Source organism: Oncorhynchus tshawytscha, linkage group LG27 (genome assembly GCF_018296145.1).
Source record: "Oncorhynchus tshawytscha isolate Ot180627B linkage group LG27, Otsh_v2.0, whole genome shotgun sequence".
In the NCBI taxonomy this organism is placed as follows: domain Eukaryota; kingdom Metazoa; phylum Chordata; class Actinopteri; order Salmoniformes; family Salmonidae; genus Oncorhynchus; species Oncorhynchus tshawytscha.
In genome coordinates, this window is record NC_056455.1 from 2,671,438 (window position 1) to 2,692,175 (window position 20,738).

General features: G+C 43.9%; 3 protein-coding genes and 1 pseudogene across 3 annotated transcripts in view; 2 read left to right on the plus strand and 2 right to left on the minus strand.

Moving 5' to 3' along the window:
- Positions 1–6,396, minus strand: part of LOC112225870 (procollagen galactosyltransferase 1) — a 28,914-nt gene extending 22,518 nt beyond the window's left edge. Inside the window, exon 1 of the mRNA XM_024389969.2 lies at positions 5,990–6,396. Coding sequence (XP_024245737.1) covers positions 5,990–6,207 — 218 coding nt within the window. The 5' untranslated portion in view covers positions 6,208–6,396. The remainder of the gene's footprint in view (positions 1–5,989) is intronic.
- A 123-nt stretch (positions 6,397–6,519) lies between these two features.
- Positions 6,520–11,348, minus strand: LOC112225872 (annotated as a pseudogene).
- Positions 11,349–11,410: 62 nt separating this feature from the next.
- On the plus strand, positions 11,411–13,671 carry LOC112225871 (zinc finger and SCAN domain-containing protein 5C). The gene is made up of 4 exons (XM_024389971.2): positions 11,411–11,909; positions 12,292–12,379; positions 12,474–12,582; positions 12,827–13,671. The coding sequence occupies exons 1-4, from the start codon at positions 11,587–11,589 to the stop codon at positions 13,534–13,536; spliced, it is 1,230 nt and encodes a 409-aa protein (XP_024245739.1). The 5' UTR covers positions 11,411–11,586; the 3' UTR covers positions 13,537–13,671.
- A 661-nt stretch (positions 13,672–14,332) lies between these two features.
- Positions 14,333–20,729, plus strand: LOC112225874 (gastrula zinc finger protein xFG20-1). Its single transcript, XM_024389975.2, has 4 exons — positions 14,333–14,887; positions 17,622–17,758; positions 18,069–18,174; positions 19,629–20,729. The coding sequence occupies exons 1-4, from the start codon at positions 14,584–14,586 to the stop codon at positions 20,264–20,266; spliced, it is 1,185 nt and encodes a 394-aa protein (XP_024245743.1). The 5' UTR covers positions 14,333–14,583; the 3' UTR covers positions 20,267–20,729.
- The last annotated feature ends 9 nt before the right edge of the window (positions 20,730–20,738 follow it).

The following is a 20,738-nucleotide window of genomic DNA, read 5'->3' on the forward strand; positions in this document are numbered from 1 at the left end:
GCTCCCAAGGATGAACCAGACTTGTGGAGGTCTACAATTGTTTTTCTGAGGTCTTGGCTGTTTTCTTTTGTTTTTGCCCATGATGTCAAGCAAAGAGGCACTGAGTTTGAAGGTAGGCCTTGAAATATATCCACAAGTACACCTCCAATTGACTCAAATGATGTCAATTAGCCTATCAGAAGCTTCTAAAGCCATGACATAATTTTCTGGAATTTTCCAAGCTGTTTAAAGGCATAGTCAACTTAGTGTATGTAAACTTCTGTCAATGGCCCCTTGATGTCCAGAGGGGGCGGAGGAACCTCCCGCACCTCAGACTCCTGGAGTTGGCCAGCCACCACCAGCCTGAGGAGAGACACATGGAACGAGGGGTTAATACGGTAAATCGGTGAGAAGCTGTAACCTGTAACTCGTTCAGTCTCCTCAGGACTTTAAATGGCCCCACAAACCGCGGACCCAGCTTACGGCAGGGCAGGCAGAGGGGCAGGTTTCGGGTCGAGAGCCAGGCCCAGTACCCCGGTGCCTCAATGCAGTGACGGTCTGCGCTGGATTTCTGGCGCAGCACGGCGTGCTGAAGGTGAACATGGGCAGCGTCCCATGTCTCCTCCGCGCGACCCGGATCCAGTCGTCCACCGCAGGAGCCTCGGTCTGACTCTGATGCCAAAGAGCCAGAACCGGCTGATACCACAGTACGCACTTGAAGGGAAAGAGGTTAGTGGAGGAGTGGCGGCGCGAGTTCTGGGCCATCTCTACCAGGGGCACGAATGCCGCCCACTCCCCCGGCCGGTCCTGGCAATAAGACCTCAGAAACCTACCCACATTCTGGTTAATGCAACCGCTGTCAGATTTCAAAAAATCTTTACGTAAAAAGCATAATCTGAGTACGACACTTAGAGCCCAAATCAGCCAAATCAGCCATGCACTCCCGGGAATCGCAGTTCCACAATAAATGTTTGTTTTGTTTGATAATGTCCATCATTTATGTCCATTTATGTCCAAATAGCTTATTTTGTTAGGGCGTTTGGTAAACAAATCCAAAAGCGCATTCAGGTCCAGTCGGACGAAAAGTTCAAAAATTATATACCAGGTCAAAGAAACTTGTCAAACTAAGTATAGAATCAATCTTTAGGATGTTTTTATCATAAATGTTCAATACTGTTCCCACCGGAGAATTCCATTGTCTGAAGAAAAGCAATGGAACGAGAGATCTCTCATATGAAATGCACGTGACTGAGAACGAGGCTGCTGGCAGACCCCTTAGTGAAACAGCTCCCATCCGGCCCCCCTTCACAGGCGAAGCCTGAAACAACATTCTAAAGACGGTTGACATCTAGTGGAAGCCTTAGGAAGTGCAACATAACCCATATGTGAATTTGATAGGGGCTGAGTTCAAAAACTACAAACCTCAAATTACTCACTTCCTGTTTGGATTTTTTCTCAGGTTTTTGCCTGCCATATGATTTCTGTTATACTCACAGACATCATTCAAACAGTTTTAGAAACTTCAGAGTGTTTTCTATCCAATAAAAATATTAATATACTAGCATCTGGGACTGAGTAGGAGGCAGTTTACTCTGGGCACGCTATTCATCCAAAAGTGAAAATGCTGCTCCTCTGTGTCATACAGCCGGGACAGTGCGTCTGCCTTCACGTTCTGGGAACCTGGTCTGTAAGAAAGGGTGAACACAAAACGGGTGAAAAACATGTCCCACCTTGCCTGGCGAGGGTTCAGTCTCCTCGCTGCCCGGATGTACTCCAGATTGCGGTGGTCAGTCCAGATGAGAAAAGGGTGTTTATCCCCCTCAAACCAATGTCTCCACGCCTTCAAGCCTTGACGACAGCCAACCGCTCCCGGTCCCCCACGTCATAGTTTTGTTCCGCCGGGCTGAGCTTCCTCGAAAAGAAGGCACAGGGGCGGAGCTTCGGCGGCATACCCGAGCGCTGAGAGCTCACGGCTCCTATCCACCTCCACTATGAACGCCAAAGAGGGATCCGGATGGGCCAGCATGGGAGCCGAGGTAAACAGAGCCCTCAGGTGACCAAAAGCCCTGGCTACCTCAACCGACCACTGCAAACGTACCGGGCCCCCCTTCAGCAGTGAGGTCACGGGTGCTGCTACCTGACCAAAACCCCGGATAAACCTCCGATAGTAATTGGCAAACCCTAGAAACCGCTGCACCTCCTTTAGCGTGGTGGGAGTCGGCCAAATTACGCACGGCTGAGATGCGGTCACTCTCCATCTCCACCCGAGGTGGAAATGCGGTACCCTAGGAAGGAGACAGACTGTTGGAAGAACAGGCATTTCTCAGCCTTGGCGTACAGGTCATGCTCCAACAGTCGACCAAGCACCCTGCGCACCAGGGACACACGCGTGTAGCGGAGTAAATCAGAATGTCATCAATATACACCACTACACCCTGCCCAGGTCCCTGAAAATCTCGTCTACAAAGGCTTGGAAGATTGATGGAGCATTCATCAACCCGTACGGTATGACGAGGTACTCATAATGCCCTGAGGTCGTACTGAACGCCGTCTTCCACTCGTCTCCCTCCCGGATATGCACCAGGTTGTAAGCACTCCTGAGATCTAGTTTGGTGAAGAAGCGCACCCCGTGCATTGACTCAATCACCGTGGCGATAAGAGGTAGCGGGTAACTGTACCTCACCGTGATCTGATTTAGGTCTCGGTAGTTAATATACGGGCGCAGACCTCCCTCCTTCTTCTTCACAAAAAAAAAACTCAAGGAGGCGGGTGAAGTGGAGGACCGAATGTACCCGACACAGGGATTCTGAGACATATGTTTCCATAGCCGCCATCTCCGCCTGGGACGACAGGGGAAACACGTGACTCCTGGGAAGTGCGGCGTCTACCAGGAGATTTATCGCACAATCACCCTGTCTATGGGATGCTAATTGAGTCGCCTTCTTTTTTGGAGAAGGTGAGAGCCAAATCGGCATAGTCGGGGGGAATGCGCACGGTGGAGACCTGGTCTGGACTTTCCACAGTAGCACCTACGGAAACCCCTAAACACCTCCCCGAGCACTCTCGCGACCACCCTGTGAGAGCCCTCCGTTGCCGTGAAACAGTGGGGTCATGACAAGCTAACCAGGATAGGCCTAGCACCACGGGAAACGCAGGAGAGTCAATGGGAAAGAGACTGATTCTCTCCGTGTGACCCCCCTGCGTCACCATGCCCAGAGGAGTGGTGGCCTCTCGAATTAACCCTGACCCTAATGGTCGACTGTCTAAAGCGTGAACTGAGAAGGGCATAGCCACAGGAACAATGTAAACTATGTGCAAATTATCTGTCTATAAAATTCCCAGCCACGCCTGAATCGACGAGCGCCTTATGCTGGGAATGCGAGTAAAACTCAGGAAAAGTAACAAACACAAACATGTGTGCAACAGAGGGCTCTGGGTGAGAATCGTGCCTTCTCACCTGGGGTGATGCCAGAATGCCCTGCCTGCTGCCTCGACCACCAGAGGAACCAACCCGGCACCGACCGGCAGTGTGACCTCTGCGGCCACAGATGGTGCACGAGACGGAACTTCCTCCGGTCTCCCTGAACGCAGCACCTCCCAACTCCTTGGGCATTAGAGCAGTGTTGCTGGGGGATGGAACGGACAGACCCCGCTCTGGACGTCCACGGGTAGCCAGCAGGTTATCCAGCTGAATGGACAGGTCCACCAGCTGGTCGAAGGTGAGGGTGGTGTCCCTGCAGGCCTCTAGACGGACGTCCTCGTGCAAACTGCAATGATACTGGTCGATCAGGGCCCTGTCATTCCATCCCGCTCCGGCAGCCAGGGTCCGAAAGTCCAAAGCGAACTCCTGTGCGCTCCTCGTAGGTGGAAAAGACATTCACCCGCCGCTCTGCCCTCAGGCGGGTGGTCGAAGACTGCCCGGAAACGACAGGTGAACTCCTCAAAGTGCACCAGCACCGCATCTCCCTCCACCCACACGGCGTTGTCCCACTCCAGGGCTTTCCCCGAGAGACATGAGACGAGGACGGACACCCTTTCACGGCCCTAAGGAGCCGGGTGGACGGTGGCCAGGTATAATTCCAACTGAAGCAGGAAACCCTGGCAGCGAGCAGCCATCCCGGCGAATCCCACTGGAACCGGGTGCAGGAGGAGCGAGTAGTGGAGGCCCCTGTTGTGCTGGTGGAGGTGCCGGAGGAATTCCCCGTCTCTCCCCGTCCGCTATGGACGACGCAGTCCATGGCGGTGCCGAGATGGTGGAGCATCACTGTGTGTTCCTGGACGCGCTCCTCGACCCCCATACCAGGGGCACCTGCTCCTGCTGACCATAGATTTGGTGTGGAATTCTGTAAGGGGTGTGTAACTGGTGGCAGAGAAGTCAGACGCAGGAGAGCAGAACTGGGTAATAACCGGAGCAGTTTATATACAAAACCACCGGAATCCAGAATAACAACGTATGGGTACAAAACCTGTCACGCAGCAGAAAACAATGTGCACAATCACTACAACAAACAATTCCGCACAAAGACATGGGGGGAACAGACGGTTAAATACACAACACGTAATGAGGGAATGAAAATCAGGTGTGTGGGAAAACAAGACAAAACAAATGGAAAATGAAAAATGGATCGCTATGGCTAGAAGACTGGTGACATCAACCGCCTGAACACCGCCCGAACAAGGAGAGGAACCGACTTCGGAAGAAGTCGTGACATACTGATAGCAGCGGTGGCGCTTGGCTTGCACGTGCAAATTCAGAACACACAACATTCTAGAATTAAAAGCTTATTTAACGGGTCAAATAGTGCTATTGTCAAATTGTGTTATTTGACGTGTATCTTTTTTGACACGCAAAGACCAAAACGGCGTTCCATAGTATGTCGTGAGTCTAATAGCAGTGACGCTATGAGTGTGTAACTCCGGTAGGGCAACATCTGAAAAATAGGTAGTAGTGGTAGTGTTGGTAGTGTTTACTGGTGCTCGACCAGTCGCGAAAACCAACATCACCCACGCCCTAGTCAGTCCAAGTACATTGGCCTGTACACAACTCATTCACTATAACAATATATCTATATCAGTAGTAGCCTAACCATAGTAGAGGTTCCAAGTTATTGTTTATTTTTATTTACCTCAAAACATCATCAATACACTGTTTAGCAATAGGCTACACAGTATTTTATCTGACCTGGAGGTTAATACCAAGAAATACTCCAATTGACCTCCATCCCACCACCCACTCATTTAGACTGCTAAAATATAAAGATCCAGTCCCCTCCCCGCTTTCATCATGGGGGACAATCAAGAGATTTTCTGTGGCTATATTTCCTGTAGTCATCATCTCAGTTTAATAGCTTAACTATCTGATCAGTATCTTGCCTATCCCTTAGGGCGACACATTCATAAATCTGACTAGTGAACAGTCTGCAGACTGGGGGTATATGCTCTACTTGGCAAAGGTGAGGAGAAATACAGTAGTAGACAGATAGACAGGTCTCAGCTAGTTAGTTACAAGGAGGGGGCTCTATCCTTTCTGTGTTTCCAATGGGTGAATTATTACCACGTAGGCACTGGACAGTAGTAGCTGCTACTACCTCAACAGAAATGCCAAACATGACCAATTCAATTGAACACTATGCACCATGCACCATGCAGGGCACTCAACGTAATTAATTCGAGAATATGGTGACGTTGCAGGAAAATGACTACCCCGTTTTCCCCCTAAATACTTTCCCAGGCAGTGCAAGACTCAATGAAAGTCGCGCCCACCTCGACTGGATTCATCTTTCCGGAACCTTTGTGATGATAGCTGTAATTCTGATGTTGCATATGTACAATGTGGTTGGAGCTAGGAAAGTTGCTTTTGACTGTCATCTAAAAATAATCAAATTGACCAGTAACGAGGAATATGACACCCTGCCCTTGTAAATTATTGTAACGTTAGCTATCGAACATGCTAGCCACAGTACCATCATAAAACAGAGACCATACCTCACATTTAAACTGAGAAACTTACCAAACTGCCACGCGGTCCTTCGGATAATTCAGACGTTCGATAGTTCCAAGGAAATAAGGCAGAGAATGTTCAGAGTTGCGGCAGACAAGGGCAATGAGGACCCGAGGGGCAAGAAGTGGTGATTCGGGGCTCCAGCGTTCTTCGGGGAAGTATCCTTGAGCTGGTCCGGAGAACAGTAACGTCAGGGCGGTGGACAGAAGGAAGATGTACCGGTGCATCGCAAAACACAGCAAATGGAGAAAAAGCAAGTTATACACTAACAAAGACGCACACTATGCAGAAAGAGCAAATATTTCACTGACTTGAAGCCCTTTCATGAAAATATGTCACCACCGACAAAAACGCAACACCTCAGTGACAACGCTGCATATAGTCTCAGGCTCGACTCAACCAGAGGATTAAAGGGAATGTCGTTCAATGTTTAAAGGGGATGGGCCTAAATTACACGGTGGTTGTTACAATGTAACAGCAAGTTTATGACAGGTTGAATAATCCTTTTTACATGTGGAAACTATTGCGAATTGAACAAATTCATTTTTTAACCTTTATTAATCGATTTGTAATGTTAATATTGATAATAATTCTGTACAAATATTCACTTATTTTCATCACTGTAACCTTTAGCCAAGAAGGGCATGTGCCATTTCAGTTTATCATCAAAATCATAAATGTTTTGGCTAGACAGAAGTGCATGTCATCCATTTTAACGCCCACTGATAGTCCAATGCAAAGTCGGACTTCAAAGTACAGCGGTCAACAGATTAGTAACAAAGTCTTTCTGGTTGAGGCTACCTTACAAGCAGCTTATTGGAATCCCATACAATTCCATGAGATAGTACACACTAAAGAACCCTGAAACTTTAACAGTAAATCTATTTGTATTATTATGACATTACACAGTTTCCTCTGGAATGAATCATCCAGCAACTACTTCAAATGGTTTCCCCATCATTATACATACATTCAGCACCGTTCTACAACTGATGTGTAAACAATCCAATGTTTTTCCTATTCAGTCATGAATTCACTTAAATCCCATTTTCCTGGTAGGTAGGGTTTAATCTCATGCCTAAAACATAACACTGTCAAATAGAAACAGGAATGTTCAGTGATATCCTGTACATTTTTCTCTGTGGGTGTTGAGTTTCTGAGCTCCTTTTTGTCCTTCTCTTTGGTCTTTAGAGTTTTGCTGCAGAGCCTGGTCTCTCCATTTGGAGTGTCAAGGAAGCAGTGGCTGGTTCATCTGAGCCAGAGCAGCTCACTGTGGCTGGGGACCACTCTGGCTGCAGGTAGGGCCTGGCCTTCACCACCCTCCAGCACTTGAAAGGAAAAGCTCACTTGTAGTAGTGTTATCAACAACCACAGAAATGCTCTCAATCCATTACTGTTTTACAGTGAGATATATTTTTGGGATATGTTTTTTTTTTAAACAGTAAATTACAGGTAAACATAAATACAAATAACCTGAATCAAGTCTTCATAGTGACATTTCTTGATGCTTAATAGGTTAGGATCAGGGTTAGATATTATTGAGTCAGAGAGGATGCCAGTATGGAGGATAGGATACAGTACCTTTAGCACTGGTGCTTTGCTGCCCCCTGTTGACACAAAGACCACACAATGGGCTAAGTTCACCATGGGAAATGTCATGGTCACACATTGTGGTGGGGGCTTGGGCGAGTCACAGATTGGGGCCACAATTTTCTAGGTTTCCTAAAAGAGGAGTAAACCCAAAATACAAGAACGGTCCATACATAGCCAGTGGAGTGACTAAAACAACACATGCATGGCAGGACAGGTGTATCCATGTGTGTGACGAAACACATTAAATAAACACTCTACTGGTCAGAACCAGACTTGAATTAACTGAAAGGAAGAATCTAAAGATCTTTTTTTTTAAACTTACACTGAGATGTCACAAAATACTGGCTATACATTCATTTATAGCCCCAAACCTCTGAATCCATATTTTAACCTACTGCATATTATCTATAAGTGTCTTTAAAATATGTTCTAATTATGATGGACTGAAGGGTGGGTTCCCAGGGGGATTTATAACAACGGGTGTTTGAAGTGGTGTGAGATTTTCTAACATGGTTAAAAGCCTCATATGTCAGTATGACAGTAATTTGCAATCATGCATTCATGGCTTTGCACTACAATACATTATGTTTGTGTCAACATGAACGTCTTCCCTTACATGTGCTAAACATAACTATTTGTATTCAACTAACTGTAGAGTGGTTATGGCTCATTTCCAGTTCAGGGAGAGGGCGGCTGCTTGGGACATGTATGCTGAGGGTTTTCTGATCTCCCATAACAGAAGACAGTTCTTCCTTCATGAAAGACTATCTGATGAGAATAGTACCTAACAGCTTTAATTACACCCAGACCAAGCCACGCCTTTTTAATGTTTTTTAACCCCTATTGAGAACAGATGTACTGTCATGATCTGATCTTCACAAGACCATATGGATAAAAAAAGAAGACGTATTAGTAACATTGATGTTAATAGTTATCCGTTTTAGCTCCTTTGATACCAGAATTACAACCTAATGAGTGATACAGGTGGCGTTCCAGGTCGTCTGAGAAGATTTCTTTATCATATAAAATGCTAAACACTTCTCCAGGCATTGTGAGATTTGATAAACAGTGCAACACGACTGCAAAAAAAGACAACCTGGGAGTCAACATGGCTACAGTGCAATAAAGACGACCTGAAACTGGGCTGTAGACTATGCTCACCTACAGCGGGGGATGGTCTGGGAAGAGGGAACAGGTGTGTCCATCAGGCCCCATGTCCAGCAGCAACAGATCAAACACAGAGATATCCTCCTTCAGGACTCAGTGAAATGACGTTGCCACAAGCAGCACTGGAGATATTGAGATGAACGAGATGCAACACTTTGCTCTCACACAGTCACACAAAGTATCTGCACGGGTTCCCTTCACACTGTTCACAGCGTGGTAGACAGGGCACCAAATCAGCAGAGAAGTTGAGTCTTGCGATTCAACACTCTTAGTTGTTGCGGACATTTACCCACTATGCTGTTTACTTTCTGCATCTACGTCATATCGCTGAGTCTACCTTTAATACCAAAATAGATTATAATATCTCAATGGTTCATGTCATAACTTTTCTTTGTTTCATAACCATACAAGTGATAAATGAACTGTGTGTGTGCATATGTATGGGTGTGTGAGTCTGTACCTCCTTCAGTTTGCGGGCATAATCCTCAGCACACTCCTGTACAGATAAAGAGGGGTCAATCGCCAGGACCCCACTGTCTGGGATGTTGATTTTGGAGAACAACTGATTCTGTTGACAAAAACAAAACATGATTGAATATAAATAGGTATTTAACCTGATAGATGCAGAAGAACTGTCCTTTACTTAAGGTTGAATGAGAACTAGAAAAAGGTAAATGCCCTGCCCCTGAATTAAATATGTGTGCTTGCAGAAAAATACAGACATCAGGCTGTAGATAAGAATATGCACATGCATTAACTGTACAAAATATTAGGAACATCTTCCTAACATTGAGTTTACACCTCCCTTTTCCCTCAGAACAGACCCAATTTGTCAGGGCATGGACTCTACAAGGTTTAGAAAGCGTTCCACAGGGATGCTGGCCCATGTTGACTCAAATGCTTCCCATAGTTGTGTCAAGTTGGCTGAATGTCCTTTGGGTGGTGGACCATTTTTGATACACACAGGAAACTGTTGAGGGTGACAAACCATGCAGTTCTTGACACACATTTGAACTGGTGCGCCTGGCATCTAGTACCATACCCCGTTCAACGGCACTTAAATATTTTGTCTTGCCCATTCACCCTCTGAACGGCACACATACTGCACACAATCCATGTCTCAATTGTCCTTCTTCAACCTGTCTCCTCCCCTTCATCTACACTGATTGAAGTGGATTTAACAACTGACATCAATAGAGGATCATAGCCTTCACCTGGTCGGTCTATCATGGAAAGAGCAGATGTTCCTAATATTTTGTACATTCAGTGTATATTAATTGTTATCTTTTCTGCATATCAGGTTTACAGTAAACTCTGTGATTTTAATATATGCAGCTGCCGAGGCAAGGACCAGTAAACTATGAGATTCTGTTACCTTGTGCAGTCCATAGGTATTCTCTCCATCGTCAAAGGGAACCAGCCTGTCATCACAGAAACCTACTAGCCAGTGGCTGCAGTCCAGGTCTGGCAGGGCGGGCAGCTCCTTGCTGAGCATGGACACCAAGCTTCCCCCTGAGAGGCCCAGGGAGAACTGGCCAAGAACTGGCCTTGTCAGCCCGAGATGCTAACAGGTGAGCCAGAGCTGGACCAAGCTCTGCTGCTGAAGAGAACACCACTACTCTTCTGCCTGACATCCTGACTGGAATAGAAGAGGGAAAAGAAAGAAGGTTCAGGTAACGGAAAACATTTTATTTTATAATCAGTGATGCACTTACTATACCAGCAAGTAGGAAGTGTCACTGTCAATCCAGATCATTGTTTTACAATTCACCATGATTTTGCAGAATTTCCCCAATTCCAGAGAAGAGGGCCAGCTACCAATAAATATAGAAAAAAAGGCAAGACTTGGACTGGTCTATAATAATAATGATGATGATGATGGTGAGTACTCTTCGGCAGAACTTCACATCTCACTGTAGTCCGAATGTGACTACGCTTTCCATTGCCTGTACATCAGCCTAAGTTAAAATGTAATTGTATTAAACATTGTGGCTTGTACAGAAACTTTCAAATTTTTTGCAGTGATTAGTTTCAGGCTGTGTAACCAGAAACTGGTATACCAGTCTGATTTATTAGCAGAATCTCACCGATGCACGTTGTAATAGTGTCCACTATGGTGCATGTAAAAGAGCTTTGCAGTGCCATTGACAGCTTGCATCTCAATCTGGAGAGTAAGTGAAGATCACCAGTTCCAGACAGGTATCAAATCCATACTATTAGCCATAATAAAGCGTGTGGAAAAGCAACATTTTACTCAAAGTTAATCTTGTGGAATTACTTTTTTTTTTTTTTGGTCGGCGAACATTTTGCCACTCCCAGCACTTCCTGAAACTATTCATCACTAGCCAATCAAATATCCAGGACCGCCCTGTTATGTTGCATTATGGTAATTGTAGTGAATGTGATTACCTCAAATCCTATGTGTGTTATGTGCACTGTATATGGATTTAAGCCTAAAAACTGTCTTTAGTACACTATAATCGTCTTTGATTATCTGGATCGTATACAATATTAGATGGAAATCAACCAACTGATAATTAACAGTTTATGAACTACTTATAATAATTTAACCTCCCTTTACTCGATATAGTTATGGTAGTTGTTAAATTAAAATGTTCTAAAATTATTCTCCCAAATGCTTTTTAGATACAAAGTTGCCACTTCTCTTTGCTGCGATTTCCCCTCCGATCCTGTAGATGGAACCATGTGTCATTGTTGTGTGCATGTTTGTACAAAGAACTCGAGGCACACATTGTTATATTTAACAAACTAAATATTTGACAGCTCGTTGAAAGTAATACATACAGTTATCAGCATATTTTAGTTGTATATATACTTTTGCCAAAATGTCGACAGCTTTTTGTTTTCAAGCACAGCTCGTTTCAGTCATGGACGCGTTATCAAAAACAGCTGTTTCAGAAATAAGCAAACTGGTCGACATCGAATCAAAGGTTTTAAAATTAGAAATAACGCGTGGTCGGAATGAAATAGCAGCACTTACAGAGAAACTGCAGTTGATGGAGAATTTGCTTTGGATCGACCGAGGGCACAGGCAACACGCAACCGCAGATACACGCACGAAAACACCAACAAGAGTGAGAGACGGTTCAATGAACGATTATTGTGAAATACCTCAGTCTGAGCCCAAAAGACCTGCAATCAAAAAAAGGTTTGCAAAGTTGACTCTTATTCAATATTCCATGGGCAGGTAATGTAATTGTGTGTGTATGTGAATATATCTGGGTCAAATATGTGTGCTGTGTTTAGTCCCCAAAGTGCACATGCCTAATTTGCTATAGTTTTTAACCCAGGTCTGGATTATACTGGCCACAAATCACAGATATTAGAATGATTCTGCATGAAACCCTGTGCTGCTTGAATCCTGTGGCTTCTGCTTGCTCTTTGGGTTTAGGCTGGGTAACTGTAACTGATAAATGATAAACTGATAAATGCTGATGTAAAAATAATTGTATAAAATATTTTATTTATTGATTGAACCCAACCTTTTTTATCTGTCAGAACTTAATATATTTGTTTTCTTGTATGCTTAGTGAGAGTTCTTGGGAAAACATTTGTCCTCCCGAAGAGATGCACGTCATCCATCTGGTTGAAGATAGTGCTCTTGTTTTGGAAACAGTGGTAAGTTATCATGTCATTCCTTCTGTCAAGTAGCCTTACTGTAATGTCCTTCTAGTTACCATTTTTTGCTGAGCTATTGTTATTTACCCTAAAGCCTACCACAGTGGTGAGAGACCAGCCTAAGTTGATTGTGATCAAGGAGGAACCTTCAGAGGTGGACATATGGGGTAGTGGGCCAAAGACTGAACTCATAAATGAAAAGGGTGAGTGTTGATGGGTTAAATCACATGAGGGCCTGGGTGCCAAATAGTACACTGTCAGGGAGGACAATGACTTGTGTTGGCATTGCTGAACAGTTGGGTAACCTAGACGGTTGGGTAATCTAGTGCAATAATACAATAGGCAAAATGCAGAAGCATTGGCTTGTCTTGTGTAACTGAATAAAGATTGAACTGTTTAATTCTGTTCTAAAATATATATGTATACATGCCCTCCTGTGTCAAACAGAAGCAGCAACATCACTTGATACAGATGTTGGGTGTCTTGATGTGCATCAGCATTGTCCAGACGGCTCAGACAAACACCCTATGCTTACTGAGAGCCAAGTGAACCACAGCACTCCGCCCTCATCCAGAGTGCAATTGGAGGACCTGGACACACATTGGATGCCGCCTGCATGTCCACAGAGCCAGGATGCACAGCAGCTCACACCTGCTGCACAGAGAAACTCTATAACTGGAAACAGCTCTGGTGGTATAATAAATGTGCCCTTTCAGAGTTTCAGTGTGGCAAAGTCAAACATGAAGATCCACAGCCTGAGAACGTCAGGAGCTAAAAGATTTGGCTGTATGCAATGTGGCAAGAACTTCAGGTGTTACAGTCAGCTGGAAATACACCAGCGAAGTCACACTGGAGAAAAACCGTACCGATGCACGCTGTGTGGAAAGAGATACGCACAGAAAGGGCATCTTTATACCCACCAACGTACCCATACTGGAGAAAAACCATATCGCTGCCTCGACTGTGGCAAGAGCTTCATTCAAAAATGCACTCTCGATATGCACCAGCGCACCCACACTGGAGAAAAACCTTATGTTTGTGTGAAATGTGGGAAGGGATTTACTAAAAACTGTAACCTTAAGAAACACATGGGTGTACATACAGAGTTCAGCATGCATGTTTACAGTGAGTCCAGTTTTCAAGAGGACAGATGGTAAAATAGACCATCAGTACTAGTACCAACCAACCAGTCTCTGCAGTGTATTTGATAGACTTCAGTCATTAAAAGTTTTCCTCATAGAATAGAAGTTTTTGCTTTTCAGAAAAATAAAGGTGTCCCTTTTTCAACATTTGCTAGGTCTCTATTTTGCTGTCTGCTGTCTGTCATATTTTTCCTAATTTCAAATGGGTTTGGAGGTGAAATATAGCCCTGAAAGTAACAGCCAACTGCCAAGGTGTCTAGTTTTTTAAATTGGCTCTAAACATTACTGCATTGAATTGTGGGATATTTGACAGTAAAACATGAAATAAAGCTCAACAGAAGTGTGTCCGTGAAAAAAAGTCAACATAACCTTTATTTAATGCTTTTACGGTAAAGTATCCCACAATTCAATGCGGTAATGTTTCGATTAATGAGTGAGAGGTCTATTCAGAGATACTTTTGAGAAGATAGGAAACTCCATTGCATTCTTATTACCGCCCATTATCTACGTTGCTCGCGCGTCGTCAATGAGCCGCGCGGTGTATTCTGGGTGATTCTGGGACAAGGAGTATATATATATATATTCTATAATAGTTTATATATAGATATATATAGTATAATATTTTCTTTCAATGAGTGAATGGGAGTCAATTGGGCGCTAGCGCAAAACTCCAATATTCGTCAACAAGAAGTACAACATTACAAATATTTTCCGAGATGTAAGATATTTAACGTGTTGTCTGTAATATCGTATAGCTTTTGCATCGTGACATTACGTACTGTCGAGGAAAATAGGCATTACCCCGACTTTGAGAAGGGATTGCGTGACGATTAGTTTAGCAACTGCGTGACAACTTGAACGCGATTGGTCGAGAGTCTGCTGGTGATGCGTTTTATAGGTTATCCATTATTTTTCTAATGGGATTCCTATCTCCTAATTTATCTTATCTCTGGTCTGTTTGAGCTAGCTAGCCACCCAATCAATGTCTATTATTATCCAGTTTTATTAATATAGCCAGCCTATCATACGCGTTGGACTTAGTTTCTTTTTAAAAACAAAACCATGAATACGATGATAAATAGGGGAAGTTTTCAGACCCAGTTAGTTTCCATTATGGAAATGCTAAGCAAAGCTGCTGTGGTTGAAATCGGTAAACTTGTCGACGAGTGCTCGGCGGTTCTCCGTTCTGAAATATCCCAACAACACATGAACGAGAACGAGGCATTAAAGAAGAAATGTTACCTGCTAGAAATTGAATTAAAGACGGTAAAACTGCACGAACGTAAAAGGGTCATTGCCAGCCGTTGTCAGAATGGAGTTCAGGTCTCGGGACAAATATTTACGCATCAAGCAACTGAGAACCGAGGTGAGCATTTTTAGACTGTAACGTTAAATAGCTTTAATCCATGATAGGTTGCTAGCTAGCAACTGTAGCCGATTAAAATACATTCCATGATTTACGACTTAGACAAGTGTGTGCGGGCTTTAAAGATACACCTAGTGATTTCAGCACCCAAAGAATAGCCCGCAATACCTGCACACATTGTTCTGTGTAATTGCGGGCTATTCTTTGGGTAATGTAATCAGTACATTATGTTGGTTTTTTGTTAACTTTTTATGTGACATCGGCCGAACAGCCACGTACTCCATCTAAACGTGACTATTGAGTCTCAATTTCGTCGGGTACAGTTCTAGAAACATAAAGCTCTCTACTTTCATATCACATCAAAAACATGAAACAAATTCAAATTGTACAGTTAACGTTACTGCACTGTTTTTAACACAGTTGCAGCCGACAGTATTTTTCGGTGACAACATGTTTGTTGCGTCCATCTTCCGTTTACACCAAGGTGTTCGGAGACGTCTTCCAGCTGTTTTCTTTAATCAAGCGATGTAAACATGGACATTTGGCACTGTCCGAACCCTAACAATGAGAAGGTGTGTAGTAATTTAACCTTTTTGATTTTTGAAAATTATTTCTCGCGGATATGAAATATGCGTTCCTTATGTTTTCAAAATCATACCGCAAGCGATGCACTTTAACGTTCATAATGAGTATGGGTGTCTTAACAAACTTCCCACGCCAGACGATCTGATTATCAATATGTACTAATTAGTAGTTAGATCTACTAATGTACTAGTTAGATCTGAACCAGGGGAGACTTTAAAGTCCAGACGGATTACCAGGATATGTACTCAAAGCATGTGCTGAGCAGCTGGCAAGTGTCTTCACTGACATTTTCAACCTATCCCTGACCTGGTCTGTAATACGAACTTGTTTCAAGCAGACCACCATAGTCCCCTTGACCAAGAATTCCAACGTAACCTGCCTAAATTACTATCACTCTGTAACACTTGCATGTATATAAATGCTTTGAAAGGCTGGCCATTGCTCAAACAGATGATGCAATCTCTATTGCACTCCACACTGCCCTCAGCCATTTGGATACATGGAATACCTATGTAAGAATGCTGTTCATTGACTAGAGCTCAGCATTCAACATCATAGTCCCCTCCAAGCTCATCACCAAGCTCAGGACCCTGGGACTGATCACCTCCCTCATCAACTGGATCTTGGACTTCCTGACGGGCTGTCACCCTCCAGGCGGTGAGGGTAGGCAACAACACATCTGCCACACTGACCATCAACCCGGGGCCCCTCAGGGTTGTGTGCTTAGTCAGAGACCTGGCAATGTGGTGCCAGCACAACAACCTCTCCCTCAACGTCAGCAAGAGAAAGGAGCTGATCGTGGACTACAGGAACAGAGTGGCGAGTATGCCCCCATCCACATCGATGGGGCAATAGTGTAGAGGGTCGAGAGCTTCAAATTTCTTGGTGTCCACATCACTAAGGAATTAACATGGTCCACACATTTGTGAAGAGGGCATGACAGCACCTCTTCCCCCTCAGGAGGCTGAAAAGATTTGGCATGGGCCCTCAGATCCTCAAAGTTCTACAGCTGCACCATTAAGAGGATCTTGACTGGCTGCATCAATGCATTGGAATGGCAACTGCAAGGCACCTGACCGCAAGGCGCTACAGAGGGTGGCGCGTAAGGCCCAGTATATCACTGAGGCCGAGCTCCCTGCCATCGAGGACCTCTACCAGGCAGTGTCAGAGGAAGAACCCAAAAATGTGCAGACTCCAGCCCCCCCAAGCGATATAGGCTGTTTTCTGCTACCGCACGGCAAGTAGTTCCAGTGCACAAGTCTGGAACCAACAGGACCCTGAACAGCTTCTACCCCCAAGACATAAGACTACTAAACAAGACTTCTAAATAGCAAATCAAATTGCTACCCGGACTACCTACATTGTCCCTTTTTTTGTACTGACTCTATACCCACACATACTTACACTGACACCCCAACATACACGTACTACATAAGCCCACACACTTTCACACTCTCCACATACGCTGCTGCCACTGTCTAATATCTATCCCATTGCCTAGTCACTTTACCCCTACCTATATGTACATAGCTACCTTAATTACCTCGTACCCCTGCACATTGACTCAGTACGGGTATTCTCTGTTTATAGCCATGTTATTCACTGTGTATTTATTTATTCCGTATGTCACTGTTTTTATTATTATTAAAACATGTATTTCTTATTTAACGACATTGTTGGGAAAGGAACCATAAGCAAGCATTTCACTGTTAGTCTACACCTGTTGTTTACAAAGCAAGTGACAAATACATTTTGATTTGATATGACAAATCTCTCTATGCCCACAATGCTTCCATTCATCTTCCCATTAGACAAATCTGCAAGCATATATGTACTTCTAAAAAAAGGTCTAAATAGAAATGTATAAGCAACCAGAATTTTTTTCAATGTATTGTTTTGACTGGAAGAGCTACCAAAAGGCACCTCTTCTGGTAAAAAACAAAACAATATTGAATTATTTTTTTCGGTTGCTTTTCAATTTTTATTTAAACCTTTTTTGGAAGTACATACCGGGCGTAACAGCAGTAAATGACGATAGTTGCCTGCGTATTTGGACATTATAACGCTTGCAGAGCTGTTTAATGGGAAGATGAATGGATGCTGGTTCAGCCACGGTCAGTATATTCATGATAGACGTTTCCATTTTCAGAGAAGCAGTCTGCCCCCGCCATAGAGGGTGTCTTTGGTAAGGACTGGTGCATGGACCTATGGAGAAATGGAGACTCTATCCCTCAGGATAAAGAGACAATTGGATCGGTCATTTTGGGCGATGGTGACGTCACTCAGGTCAGATGTATTAATATCCTTGAATAGTGCATCTCTGCTAGCCAGGCTGTCCTACTTTGTTCCCTTCCCCTGACCTTAGTCCTACAATGTTTGCAGATCTGTAAGGTGACAGACCAAGCAATATGGTGGAAGCGCCACACACCCCCACTGGTGTTTATACCTATTCAGATCCAAGAGTTAAGGAGCGAATTGGGACTGGGAAGGGTTATACTCTTGGATCACAACAAAGGTTTCAAAGGTTCTTCTGTTAGTCGGAATAAAAAAATAACCATGTGTTGTCTAATAACGGTCACTCACCTGTCTTGTGTAGGCAATAGACTTGGTGGACAATGAGCCCGAGTTGGTGTTTATCAAAGAAGAGCTGTTTGAGGATCAGCCAGTGGACCAGCAGAGGGGACATGCAAGCAACAGAAAAAGTATGTGTGTCGTGATCATTGAGAAATTCTGACAGCTCATTCATATGTAAAATAAACAACATCCTTTCATGACGGATGGGGGCAAGTTGCAATTGTAAGTCAGTCTCTGGATAAGCATTGTATGCTACTATGACTAGTTTAAGAAATAGGGCTGTGGCGGTCATTACATTTTGTCAGCCTGTTATTGTCATGCAAACGATTGCTGGTCTCACTGTAATTGACTGTTAATCGCCAGTCTCCACTCATACAAGTCACTGATGCGTGCCTTTGGAAAGTCTCCATTTAAAAAAAAAAGATGAATAAATCAATTGACTACAAATCACAATAAATTAATTCTTTTAGGCAGAGCTAAAGAAACATTATGAAATGAAGAAAATGTATTTCAGAGGAACAGAATGAGTTGGAATACTTACTGTATGTTATCTGGCTATGCACCACGCCATAGGCTTGTTTATTTAGCAGACAAGATATGCTTAGAAGATGCGTGCCAGTATTTTATATGATTATACGATTTTAAAGTAAGAAGAATATAATTGAACTTACCTGAATAAAATAGAATGGATGTTGCTCATATGAAGTGGCTATGTTGAGCGTAAAATGTATCATTTGAAACGGGTCATATACGCTAGATTAGAGTTATTTGGAAACTTTAGTTGTGAACGATTACAAGCCTTAGAAATTAAGACATATGGGCTGCTTGTGCTCTTGCCTCAGGTTGCACATGCTGTTCTCTCATCAAGTGATCATATTTTCACCCATCAGACTTTTCTCAATTTAATCTAGTCTTTACTGCTATGGAAATCAGTTTAGATTTATAAATCCTCATTTATCAAATGGGCAAGAACCAAGGCAAGATAAAATAAATAAAGACATGTCATCCATATGCACTGGAAAAGTGGAGGAAACTTTACCGTCTGTATGTTTTTCACTCATGTTGGGTAGACTACTCCAGTAATTTCACTGCGCCACAGATGATACTTGCCCCGTACTCTTTATGCCAAGGGCTCTCCAACCCCCCGTACTCTTTATGCCAAGGGCTCTCCAACCCTGTTCCTGCAGCTACCCAGTGCTTAATTTGGGAAACCAAGTGAAATCTGTTCAGGAACAAGGATTGTAAACATGTTTTCCAATGTTTCAACCTATTGTTAAACTTCTTTCTTCAAATTGATCAATCTGAGTTTTAAAAGCACATACTGTTTTGATGTGATTTTTTTTGATTGCGTTTGCATTGTCTGTGGTTGGAGGCGAAGTAGTGCCCTGATGAATTAGCGAGTTGGGTACTACTAAGGAGATTACCATGACTCGACTGTCACAGAATTTTACTGCCGTTGTGACTCATGACTGCCGCTGTGGCAGTAATATGGTCACTGCAACAGCCCTATATGGGACTGGTTATTGAATTGTTTCACAGCTGTGATGCCGGTGTTGAGATTGTTTTCATTTGTGCTGTACAGGGAGTGTAGCAGTGGAGGATGCTCCAGCAGTAGAGAGAACAGCTGCCAGTCAACTTCACTTATACCAGGGGGACTTGAACACATACCCTTCAATGCCTGACCCTGCAGGCAGCCATCAGGTACAGCCTGACACAGAGCAGCCCACATCTGTTGAGAGCCTCATGGAAGACCCCACTCTGGCTGGTCTGGTTGACAACACACCAGAGCCTGACACAGCCGATGGAATGTACATGGACTATCCTCCCCGCAACACATACGCACCAAGAAACCGGCCAAGCCTCCAGCAGGGAACTGGAAAAGACCTGAAGCAGCAGTTTGACTGTTTGTTTTGTGGGAAGAGCTTTGGTTATTTAAGCTACTTGAAAGTCCACATCAGACGCCACTCTGGAGAGAAACCGTTTGGCTGCACAGTTTGCGGGAAGCGCTTCGCTCAGAAGACGTACCTGAAGCTGCATCAGCGTACACACTCCGGAGAGAAACCCTACAGTTGCACAGAATGTGGGAAGAGCTTCTCTCAGAAGAGTTCGTTGAACGTCCACCTCCGGAGTCACACTGGGGAAAAGCCTTATAGCTGTGTCGACTGTGGGAAGAGCTACACCTATAAACACGGTTTTAACACACACCAATGTTTCAATTAAGGGATTTAGGGAGGAGTCATTTTATATTGTCAATTTGTTTTTAATTTACATTTCAACCTTGTTTTGAAAACTGGCAACCGAAACATCTTTAACCTTATTGTAATCATGGTGGTTTTCAGTAGGTCAAGTTTGTTTTTAAACTGTTGCGCTACTGTGTGCCCTAATGAACATTACCCAGCTGTTACTCTTCACTACATGGCAGAGAACTGTTCCATTCAAGTTTTCCCTCTGCGCCTTCCGTAGGATTGCACACACACTGTGCCTTCTTGTCACACAATTGGCAAGAGACTATGCCCCACTGTTAGATGAAGAGATTTGAGTGACATTTTTGAACAGTGGTTGTCCTGATACCAGTTGTTTGTGCTACTGTGAAGAATGCCAGTGTGGTAGACCGATCATGTAAACGTGTGCCAAATAATTTTGTCATGAATTATGAAATTAAAGTAACGCGTACAGTAATACATTTACTTAC